Genomic DNA, 12673 nt, shown 5'->3' with positions numbered 1-12673 from the left:
CTCCTATGATTTATCAGAGATTTGTACCTGTGAAATCAATTACTCCAGCTCCTGGTACATATAATGACCATCGAACGGCTCTCGAGACCTTGAAAAAATCACCAGGACCAAAAAACATTCCTTTTGGTCGAACTACTGTTCGCTTCACACGGGATTATTGTCTAGAGGAAACCCCAGGTTAGCAATTAATTTAGTTTTATAAAACAATGTATTATTTTCATATGATACCACATGAATTTAAAAGTTAACTATAGAAGTTGGTATTTTTAAAAATGTAGCAAAAATGAGGGAAATTATTTAAAAGTTCTGTTCTTTATATTAAAGTTAGTAAAGCTAATAGTAATAATAGGTAACATTTATATAGCACTTCATAGTTTGCAAAGAACTTTACAAATATTATATTATTTTATCCTCACAATAATCCTGGGAGGTGGGTGCTATTATTATCCCCAGTTGTCCAATGAGGGACCTGAGGCAAACAGATTAAGTGACTTGCCCAGGGTTACATAGCTAGGAAGTGTCTGAGCCCAGATTTGAACTCAGTTCTCCAGCCCTCTATGTGTTCTATGTCACCTACCTGCCTAAAGTACTTACTGAGTGGGGGAAAAAGGGAACTCATAAAAATTCAATAGTTTAGTATTTTATAATTGTGAAAAGTTTTTTTTTCAGATATCTAAATGTGATGAAAGTGAAGGCATTTACTCTTCATCTTTTCTGAATTGACAATCTATCATTCAGCTAAATGTTTATATTTCTATGACTATTCTTCTCATTTGTAAATATATGTATATTATATAAATAATTCCCAAAATTACATGTTAAAACAATTTTAAACATTTTTAAAAACATTTTGAGTTCTAACCCCCCCCTCCCCCCAGGAAGTAAGCAATCAGATATAGGTTATATTTGTGCAATCATGTAAAACATTTCCGTATTAGTCATTTTGTACAAGAAGACTCAAATAAAAGAAAAAGAATGAAAGAAAGTAAAAAATAGACTGCTTCAGTCTGTGTTCAATCAATATTAGTTCTTTCTCTGGAGGTGGATGGTATGCTTCATCATCAGTCTTTTGGGATTGTCTTGGATCATTGTATTGCTGGGAATAGCTCATTTGTACTTTTAAGTAAAGCTTATGTATATCAGAAGTAAGCTTTGATGTCGGCATCTTTTGTACACGTCCTTTAAAACTTTAAAAAATTTTATATCATAGCCATTTACAGAAGAGGGTAGCTTCCTCAACCCACTTCTGGCTTGAACTTTTCTCTGTGACAAACAAACAAACAAGGAATTAAACACCTAATTCAATGATTGTATCTGACAGTCACCAATCCTTAGCAGGGTCATTAGTAAAGCAACTCAAGTTCATTGCCCTCTCACTTATAGTCTATCCTAATTCTGAGGTTGGTATGGAGTGTTTCCCTGTACCGTCACTCACTAAGGGAACCTGCACAGCCCGTATCCCTGTCCGTGCCAGTGTCCATTCCTCTGCTCTGACAATGGCCCTTTGTTGCGGGATAGGAACGCTGCCCCAGTGCTGCCATTGTTGGGCCTTGGATTTTTCATTTTCCCTCTCTCCTCTACTGAGGCCTAGAAATGCCTATTCTGTGCCGGACTGGGCAGTGCTGCCCCTTGTGTTGGGGTGGCTTTGCACACTGCCTGGGTGTTGATGAGTTCAGAAATTTTCTTCCTCCTGTCATCAGTCATCTTCTGAAAAGCAACAAATTCATCCTGCCGCTGCTCTGTCTTGACTGAGGTATCTAGAACACACAAGGCTGCCCATGGCAGGTTAATCATGTCCAACTCAGTATCACTCACTTATGTTTAGGGAAAGATGTATGTTTTTTAAAAGACACAAGCCCGGAGACTCCTCCATGCCAGCCCAGGATGTGATTTACTTACCATCTGTAGGCAGTTCACATCTCTGCCAGGATTGACGAGCTTGAACTGTACAGAAGCCCATGATCTATCTCTCTCCGGGAATCCTAGAGAGAAAAATGCATTTCACAATTGAGATTCTCTCCTTTAAAACTCTCTTAAGACCTGTTGTGGGGGTGCATTTATCTATGTCCCCAATTCTAGAAAGATCTCTGAGGTGATACTTTCCTCTCCAGTAACTTCCCAGGCCCTTACACCAAAGAATCATCATAAAGTCCAAATCATACAGTTTCTAATGGCTAATGAACAGCTAATAAAAATGTCCCCAGGTAGCTAGTTCAGCCTAGTGTTTTATTCTATTCTGAATACACAGTGGAACAGGAGAGTGGGAGAAAGGCAAGGTGTGTGTACAGGATTATACAAAGTCGACAAAGGACAGTGTCTTGCTGTTTTCTTTAGGGTATTATCTTTAAAGACATAGAGTATATTCATACCTATCTCTTGTTGCTGAATGGCCACCAATATTTTATTCTCTAGGAGTGTTGAGGGAAAGCTCCTGGTAAGCAACTAGCAACATCAGAAATACAGAGGTCACTTGGGGCTCATTGCCCCTGCCTCCTGAAGCAGGTCATCGTATTCAATTCCCTCATGACTATTACCAAGTGTAGGCCATGGTTGACTAGGTCCACCTTAAGTTAGATATTGGAATGACAAATCTGATTGTTAGTAAATGAATGTTTACTTAGCCATAGTAGCAAGGAAGGGTATTAAAGAATATTGAATAAGGACATAATCTCGCTTCTGCTTAGTCCACCTCTGTTTTGCCAATGGTGTCTGCTGGTCAAGCATCAGGCAGTAGTGTCAATGGCCTGAGCCATTGTCCCCTGAGCCTATCAAATCTTGAGGACACTTTCAATACCTTTTAAGAAAAAACAACTAGCTAAACCACCAAAGGACAGGGCAATAGGACATGGCTCCTGTCACAGATATTTTTCTAGTTTCATATTCCCATTTTAAAGGAGACTGTTCCTGATGGTAGATAAACGTTTATAATAGCAACTAGGGCCCTTTTTGGATACCAACTGAGTAGAGCTGTTTATCTTTGTGATATTTTACCATATTTTGTAATACTTTCATAGAGGTCTCAAGGGGACAGAATGGGAAATCCAGTCTTTAGATTTTTGTTATCGTTCAGTCGTTTTTCAGTTGTGTCTGACTCTACATAACTCTATTTGGGCATTTCTTGGCAATGACACTGGAGTGATTTGCTATTTCCTTCTTCAGTTCATTTTACAGATGAGCAAACTGAGGCAAACAGGGTTAAGTGACTTGCCCAGGGACACACAGCTAGTAAATGTCTGAGGCCAGATAAGTCTTTCTTCAGGCCAGCACTCTAGCCACTGTGCCACCTGTATAGCTATTCCATAATTCAGATCGCAAGGCAAATCAGAATCACCTAATATTCTTCCTTTCTTCTCCTTGCTTTCTTTTTCTTCTCCTCTTCACTTTTCTTCCTTTTTATTCTCTTTTAAAGAGGGATGGGGCTTTGCACTAATGTCAGGAGTGCTGAAAAGGTCAGCTGCTTACAACCCAGCCATATTTTGGTACCTCCTTGAGGTTTATGAAGAGATAATTACATGGCAGGATGCTGGTTATAATTGTCATTATGAAAGATTGAAGGATGTATGAGAAGAAGTTCATGTGTATGTTTACAGACTTGGAACTGATTCAGTGGACAGTATGAAATATGTTTCCTGCCCTTTGAGTTACGGAAGAGGGAAAATAAAGTTGCTTCCTCTGAACCATCTGGAGCAAGAGCTTGGAGATCTTCCGTGGAAAGTTGCCTAAGGACCCCCTTTAGACAGGCTCTTTAAGAAAAAATGTAGTGTTTAGCCTCCAGGTCAGTGGCCAAGGGTCTGAAGCAAGAAGAAATAAGGAAGAGCTTCCTTAGATGACAATGAAGAAGATAGACAGTTAGTGGAAAAGGAAAATTAGCAGGGAAGAAAAATCACCACCAACAGCTCCTCCTCCTCCTCTTCATCCTTCTCTTCCTCCTCCTCCTCTTCGTCCTTCTCTTCTCCTCCTCTTCGTCCTTCTCTTCTCCTCCTCTTCGTCCTTCTCTTCTCCTCCTCTTCATCCTTCTCTTCCTCCTCCTCCTCTTCGTCCTTCTCTTCCTCCTCCTCCTCTTCGTCCTTCTCTTCCTCCTCCTCCTCTTCGTCCTTCTCTTCCTCCTCCTCCTCTTCGTCCTTCTCTTCTCCTCCTCTTCGTCCTTCTCTTCTCCTCCTCTTCATCCTTCTCTTCCTCCTCCTCCTCTTCGTCCTTCTCTTCCTCCTCCTCCTCTTCGTCCTTCTCTTCCTCCTCCTCCTCTTCGTCCTTCTCTTCCTCCTCCTCCTCTTCGTCCTTCTCTTCTCCTCCTCTTCGTCCTTCTCTTCTCCTCCTCTTCATCCTTCTCTTCCTCCTCCTCCTCTTCGTCCTTCTCTTCCTCCTCCTCCTCCTCTTCGTCCTTCTCTTCCTCCTCCTCCTCTTCGTCCTTCTCTTCCTCCTCCTCCTCCTCTTCGTCCTTCTCTTCCTCCTCCTCCTCTTCGTCCTTCTCTTCCTCCTCCTCCTCTTCGTCCTTCTCTTCTCCTCTTCGTCCTTCTCTTCTCCTCCTCTTCATCCTTCTCTTCCTCCTCCTCCTCTTCGTCCTTCTCTTCCTCCTCCTCCTCTTCGTCCTTCTCTTCCTCCTCCTCCTCCTCTTCGTCCTTCTCTTCCTCCTCCTCCTCTTCGTCCTTCTCTTCCTCCTCCTCCTCTTCATCCTTCTCTTCCTCCTCTTCGTCCTTCTCTTCCTCCTCTTCCTCTTCGTCCTTCTCTTCTCCTCCTCTTCGTCCTTCTCTTCTCCTCCTCTTCGTCCTTCTCTTCTCCTCCTCTTCGTCCTTCTCTTCCTCCTCCTCCTCTTCGTCCTTCTCTTCCTCCTCTTCGTCCTTCTCTTCCTCCTCCTCTTCGTCCTTCTCTTCTCCTCCTCTTCATCCTTCTCTTCCTCCTCCTCCTCTTCGTCCTTCTCTTCCTCCTCCTCCTCTTCATCCTTCTCTTCCTCCTGCTCCTCTTCGTCCTTCTCTTCCTCCTCCTCCTCTTCATCCTTCTCTTCCTCCTCCTCCTCTTCGTCCTTCTCTTCCTCCTCCTCCTCCTCTTCATCCTTCTCTTCCTCCTCCTCCTCTTCGTCCTTCTCTTCTCCTCTTCGTCCTTCTCTTCTCCTCCTCTTCATCCTTCTCTTCCTCCTCCTCCTCCTCTTCATCCTTCTCTTCCTCCTCCTCCTCTTCGTCCTTCTCTTCTCCTCCTCTTCATCCTTCTCTTCCTCCTGCTCCTCTTCATCCTTCTCTTCCTCCTCCTCCTTGTCTTCCTCCTCAGCAGCAGCAGTTGCCACCAACAGGCCCAGCTTGGTCAGTGATAGCTTCTAAAGCCTGGGTCTGGCGAGTCGGAGAAGGAATAAAATTTCTCTTTATATCTCTTGCTGCTGGGTTTTGCTGGTAGTATATAGAAATGCTGATGATTTATGTGGGTTTATTTTGTATTCTGCAATTTGACTGAAGTTGTTAATTGTTGATTCTCTAGGATTTTTAAAGTATTCCATAGTATCATCTTCAGTGTATATTTTTATTGTTTCAGTTTCTTTTTCTCATTGTTATAGTTAGCAATTCTAGTACCATATTGAACAATAGTGATGATAATAGACATCCTTGCTTCACCTAGGATCTTATTGGGAAGACTCGAAACTACTTATCACTTTAAGAAAGGATCCATTGATTTTATGCTTCATAGCGTTTTTAATAGGAATGGATGTTGTGTTTTGTCAAAGGCTTTTTCTGCATCTGTTGATATAATCATATGATTTTTTTGTTATTATTGACATGGTCAATTATGCTGATAGTTTTCCTAATATTGAATGAACCCTGAATTTCTGGTATAAATCCCATTTGGACATAGTATATGATCTTTGTGACATATTGCTGTAATCTACTTGCTAATATTTTATTTAAAATTTTTGCCTTGATAGTCATTAAAGAAATTGGTCTATGGTTTTCTTTTTCTGTTTTTGCTTTCTCTGGTTTGGACCTCAAAGCTAAATTTGGGTCATAAAAGGAATTTTGTAGGACTCCTTCTTTACCTATTTTTTCCAAATAGTTTATACATTGCTGTGATTAATTGTTCCTTAAATGTTTGGTAGAATTCACTTTAAACCTATTTGGTTCTAGGGATTTTTTCTTAGGGAGCTTATTGATGGCTTATTCAATTTCTTTTTCTAAGTTAGAATTAAGTATTATATTTCCTCTTCTATTAATCTGGGCAATTTATATTTTTGTAAACATTTATCCAGTTCACATAAATTGTTGGTTTTATTGGCATATGATTGGGTAAAATAACTACTAATAATTGCTTTTATTTCATTTTCACTGGTGGTGCATTCACCCTTTTCATTTCTGATACTAGTAATTTGTTTTTCTTCTTTTGTTAAATAAAATTAACCAGTGGTTTATTTAATTAACTTTTTTCATAAAACCAGCTCCTTGTTTTATTTGTTAGTTCAATGGATTTTCTTATTTCAATTTTATTAATCTGCAGTTTGATTTTCAGGATTTCCAACTTGCTGTGTAATTGGGGATTTAAAATTTGTTCTTTTTCTAGTTTTTTTTAGTTGCATGCCCAGTTCCTTGAACTGTTATTTCTTTCTTTTATTTATTTATGCATTTAGAGATGAAAAATTTCCCTTAAATATTGCTTTGGATGCATCTTACCGATTTTGGACTGTTGTCTCCTTGTTGTCATTCTCTTTAATTAAATAATTGATTGTTTCTATGATTTGTTGTTTGACCCACCATTCTTTAGTATTAGGTTATTTAATTTCCAATTATTTTTTGATCTGTGCTTCTGTAACCCCTTATTGAATGTAATTTTTATTGCATTATGGTCTGAAAAGGATACATTTAATATTTCTGACTTTTTGCATTTGGTTGTGAGGTTTTTATGCCCTAATAGTTGGTCAGTTTTTGTGAAAATGCCATGTACAGCTGAGAAAAATGGTATACTTCTTTCTATTTCCATTCAGTTTTCTCCAGAGGTCTATCTATCTAACTTTTCTAAGATTATATTCTTCTCTTTGACTTCTTTTATTTTATTTTATGGTTAGATTTAACAAGCTCTAAGAGGGGAAAGTTGAGGTCATCCAGTAATGTAGTTTTACTGTCTATTTCCTCCTAAAATTACTTTAACTTCTTTAAGAATTTGGATGCTATGTCATTTGGTGCATATGTTGATTTCCTTTTAGCAAGATGTAGTATCCTTGCATATCCATTTTAATTAGGTCTATATTTGCTTTTTCTCTGTCTGAGATCACGATTTATGTTCTTTACTTCAGCTGAAGTACAATAGATTCTGCTTCAACCCCATGTGTCTCTCTGTTTCAAGTGTGTTTCTTGTAAACCATATACTTTTGGATTCTTGTTTTTGATCCATCAGCTTCCATTTTATGGATGATTTCATCTCATTCACATTTACATTTATGATTACTAACTCTGCACTTCTCTCCATCCTATTTTCTTCTATTTACCCTTCTCTCCTTTTATTCTGTCTCTCCTTTAAAGTCTTTTACTTTTCTTTCTTTATTTTTTTTGTGTGTGAGGCAATTGGGGTTAAGTGACTTGCCCAGAGTCACACAGCTAATGTTAAGTTTCTGAGGTCGGATTTGAACTCAGGTCCTTCTGAATCCAGGGCTGGTGCTTTATCCACTGCGCTACCTAGCTACCCCTGTCTCTTTTACTTCTTATCACAGACTTCTTTTATCTGCCCTCTCTTTTTTTACCCCTCATTTTTCTTATCCCCTTCCCCTCCTACTTCCCTATTGGGTAAGAGATTTCTATTACCAATTGAATGTATGTGTGTATATGTATATACACATACAAACATATATATTTTTTCTCTTTGAACCAATTCAGATACAATGTTAAAATATTGTCCAACTCACTCCATTTCCCCCTCAAGTGTAAAAGCTCTTCCTTTCACCTCTCTTTTATGTGAGAGAATTTTCCCCAATCTTCCTCTCTTTCACCCCTTTCTCCTAGAGGATCCCTCTTTTTTGACATCATCCCAATATGATAGACTCATTCCTGCACCCTCTTTCTATTTAAAATCCTTCTAATTGCCCTGAAAATGATAAAAGTTCTTAGAAGATACATGTATTGTCTTCCCATATAGAAAGGTAACTAATTTAACCTAATCAAGGCCCTTAAGGTTTCTCTTTCATGTTTGCTTTTTTATGCTTAAATCTTGTATTTGACAAAAAAAGGAAAATGTTGGATGTTGGAAGGGAAGTGGGAAAACAGGAATGCTAATCCAACTGTTAGTGGAGTTGTGAACTGATCCAACCATTCTGGAAAGCAATTTGGAACTATGCCCAAAAGGCTATAAAATTGTGCATATCCTTTGACCCAGGATTACTACTACTAGGTCTATATCCCAAAGAGATTATAAAAAAGGGAAAAGGACTCACGTGTACAAAAATATTTATAGCTGTTCTTTTTGTGGTGGCAAAGAATTGGAAATTGAGGGCATGTCCATCAATTGAGGAACGGCTAAACAAGTTGTGGGCATGACTTGAGTGAAGATCCAGCTCTATGGGGCTGTACTCCTAAAACTAAGGCTCATGAACCCTCAACAATGTTCTTCCTTTCCATTGAGAGTTAGCCAGCAGACAAAATTGTCTCTTAACAAAGGCATTTACTAAGATGGCAAAGTAAAGTTGAATAAGATGGCAAATTAAAAATAGTAGCTATGAATAATACCTACTGTAAATGTGGAACATACTATCCCACAAATACACTCTCATAGTGTTAGCAGGAATGTTGTGCTCAATGTAGAGCACAGTACTAATGAGGCTTTTGTGTGGGGAACATGTGACTGTTATTAGTTGTTGTTGTTGTCCTTCCTTCTCCAAGAGGACCATGACATTGGGAAGGTGATGACATGACATGATTGTAATGTATAACCTATATCAGATTGCTTGCTGACTTTGGGAGGGGGGAAGGAAGGGAAGATGGGAGAAAAATTTGGAACTCAAAAATATATATCTTCACATGTAATTGGAAAAAATTTTAAAATCAAATCAAATTTAAGAAATTATAGCTCTGAGAATCTTCTCCAGAGGAGTGATCATTGAACCTATGGGAACTGATGAGATTAGCAAGACAGAAGTTATAATGGGAAAAGAGAAGAGGACCCAGGACAGAGTTTTCTGCTGCTTGAGTGATGTGGTTAAAAGAAAATGGCAGTGTGGGGGGGTATTTGTTGGAGAAAAACATCTCTTCTCCTTCCCTTCTTCCCTCCCTCCTAAAGTAGTTTCCTCACAGAGGCCTGGTTCTTCCTCCACTTTTGGTTCCCTGTTTACAACTGGTTGCTGAGCTAGAAACTCAAGCATTTAATGGTCCCTAGGGACATGGCTAGTTTTCTGCTTAGCCAATTATTCAAAGGACTTAACTGTATCTCATTAAGGCATGGATGCAACTTTACAATTAAATACCTTGTTACCACATTAAAACATCATCATTTTGACTAGATACTCTGAGTATATCAATTGAGTTGAGAGTGGGGATTTTCAACCCTTTTCTTATACACATATTTGAAAGAAAAATTGTCTATAGAACATAGAGAATTTTTACTGTGTGCTTAGATAATCTTTTCAAAATAGATACATAAGTATTTATTCTTCATATTGGACTTTTGGGGTTGATCAGGTTTTCCTCATTATTGCATAGGGATAGCTGGGAGATAACATTTAATTTTATCTCCTTATATTTGAAGGGCATGTTAATCTTTATAGGATTATCAGAGATCAAAGGTTATATGCAAACAGGCTCTCTGTTTATTTTCGCATATGAAGTAGCTTCTTTCAAAAAGCCATTACAGCAGTTAATTGTAGACTCTGAATTTAATTAAACTTTTAAGGAAATAATAGAAGTTTAGAATGGACAGAAAAGCAGTTAATCTTATTGAAAATCTGATGATACAACTAATCTTAGATGAAAAACAAAATAAGGTCATGACCTAAACTGAATATTGAAGGTATACCATAATGATTGTATGATAATAAAGAAATCATAAAAATAGAAGTTAGTATTTGGTTAGATACTTGGAAGTCACCATCTATATAACAAGCTAAAAAGACTAAAATTATATATTCAGTATTTTATTTTTCCCCAATTATGTGTAAAAACAATTTTTAACTTCTATTCTTAAAAATTTGAATTCCAAGTTTTTTCCCCTTCCTCTCTTCCCTCCTCATTGAGAAGGCGAGCAATTTGATATAGGTTATACATATGTAGTCATGCAAAACATATTTCCATTTTGATAATATTGTGAAAGTTAATATAGACCAACACAGCCCCCCCTCCCCGAAAAATTAAGAAAGTAAAACAAAAAGTGTGCTTCAGTCTATATTCCAGGCCCATGTAGGCGTTGGCGAGTGGTGATGACGTGAGGTGCCAGAGCCCTGGCAAAGGCTACAACCAGTGGGTGGAGCACCGTGCAGTTTGTGGAGCCCCAGGCCAGTGCACAGGCATAAAAACCTCAAATAACAATTAATTCATTACAGGCCTCAGACACTTGACACTTACTAGCTGTGTGACCCTGGGTAAGTCACTTAACCCTGTTGCCCCATGAAAAACAAACAAACAAAAAAACCCCAAGTTACATATTTTAAAAGAGACTATAGGAGTAAATCACCATTTGTAGTCTATTATCACTTATATCTAAGGACTGGGGAAAATCTCACTCACAACAGTTTAACCTTATTGAATCCCTTATGATTTCCCTTTCCTGTTAACCTTTATATTCTTTTCTTGAGTCTTGTATTTGCAAGTCAAATTTTCTATTCAGCTCTGTTCTTTCCCTGGGGAATGTTATTTCATTCAATATCCATTAACCTCCTCCTGAAGGATTACACTCAGTTTTGCTGGGTAGGTGATTCTTGATTGTAATTCAAGTTCCTTTGCCCTCTGAATATCATATTCCAAGCCCTCTAATCCTTTATGTAAAAGCTACCAAATCTTGTGTTATCCTGACTGTGGCTTTTTGACACTTGAGTTGTTTCTTTCTGGCTACTTGCAGTATTTTCTCTTTGACTTGGGAATTGTAGAATTCAGCTACAATATTCCTTGGAGTTTTTATTCTGGGATATCTTTCAGAAGATGATCAGTGGATTCTTTCAATTTCTATTTTACCCTCTAGTGAAATAAGGGCAATTTTCCTTGATACTTTCTTGAAAGATATCTAGGCTCTTTTTTTGATCATGGCTTTTAGGTGGTCCAATAATTTTCATATTATTTTTCCTGGGTCTATTTTCCCAGGTCAGTTGTTTTTCCAATGAAATATTTTACATTTTCTTCTATCTTTTCATTTTTTTATTTTGTTTTATTGTTTCTTGATGTCTCATAAAGCCATTAGCTTCCACTTCCCCAATTTTAATTTTTAGGAAATTTTTTTCTTCAGTGAGTTTTAGTACCTCTTTTTCCCTTTGGCCAATTCTAGTTTTTAAGTAGTTCTTTTTTTCAATGAATTTTTTATATCTTCTTATGTGTGGCCAGTTTTGTTTTTTAAGGTGTTATTTTCTTCAGTATATATAGTGAGAATCAGGTTGCCACCCCCCTGCTGAGAAAGACATTGTGAGAACCAGGGAAACACCCCCCTGAGGAGAAAGCATGTGACTAGTGTCCAAAAGTTACATTTATTCATACAGCCGTTACATCTATTCATAGAACCACCTGTAAGTCATGTCAGTCAATGTGACCAACCAATTAGCTTGGAGCATCAAACTTAGGACAATTTGAGCAATCTAGGCAATAAATTCAACACTGTTTTGAGTTATTATTTAAAGTTATTTTGAGGGGAATTTGGGAGAGCTTAGGCAAGTCCTTGCCTTTTCTTCAACATCATAGCTCCACATTCCTAAAAAGACTTAAAAAAATAAAGGTTAATAAAAACAAAGGTTAGTAACTTGTGAAGATTCATTCTGACAAGCATCCCAATTAAGTACAGAGAAGGTCCTCACCAATAAACTGGCCAGTTGGTGATGATTTTTTTGGCACTGACAACCAGCAACACAAAGTAAAGTGCAAAATGGCTCTCAGTCCTTTCTATTCCCTTTCTTCTTTTTTAGTGATGTTGCCAGAGTAGCAGAAAAGATTTTTAAAAATTTAGAGTGGTGGGTTTTAAAAATTCCACTTTTTTTAGACTGTAAATTTTGATTTAACTATTGGTGCTTGAAGAGTGCGATCCTTATGCAGTGATCAAAGTATGCATTTACTATTGGAGGAACTGAATCATATAAGTCTGGATTTTCTGGTTATAAACAAAGCCATAAGAAAGAAGTAGAAGCTGAATGCAAAGATGGCTTGCAAGTCCTCCTTGGAGTGGATTTGGTGGGGTTGGTTTTTATCATATGATCGAATGCACCAAGAAATATTATTTTACAGATATCTGATACTCTTGAAATGCTGATGATTATTATTTTCAAATAGACCACCATGTAAACAAATGTAGCACAACACTGGTTGTTGAGGTAGAGAGATTCTGCAAAGAACTTGAGAACCTCTAAATTACATTTTGTGATAAAATAATGGGATTTGGCAGAGCCCAGGGGCCTCACCTGAAGATTGATTTGGAAGTGATTGAATTGGGTAAGACTGAGAAACTGACTGAGTACCTACTTAAGAATGATTAAATTGAGGCCATGCCTGGCTGGCCCTGAGTGGGGTGTTGTTCTCAGAGGCTGTGG

The 12673-nt window shown here is 38.0% G+C and overlaps 1 protein-coding gene across 1 annotated transcript in view; it reads left to right on the top strand.

Moving 5' to 3' along the window:
* The window catches only part of STPG2 (sperm tail PG-rich repeat containing 2), a 597092-nt gene that overhangs the window by 116316 nt on the left and 468103 nt on the right, over positions 1–12673 (top strand). Inside the window, exon 8 of the mRNA XM_043972340.1 lies at positions 18–177. Within this exon, the coding sequence (XP_043828275.1) occupies positions 18–177 (160 nt within the window). The remainder of the gene's footprint in view (positions 1–17; positions 178–12673) is intronic.

Source organism: Dromiciops gliroides, chromosome 6, assembly GCF_019393635.1.
Source record: "Dromiciops gliroides isolate mDroGli1 chromosome 6, mDroGli1.pri, whole genome shotgun sequence".
Taxonomy (NCBI): domain Eukaryota; kingdom Metazoa; phylum Chordata; class Mammalia; order Microbiotheria; family Microbiotheriidae; genus Dromiciops; species Dromiciops gliroides.
This window is presented reverse-complemented; position numbering and strand designations above follow the sequence as displayed.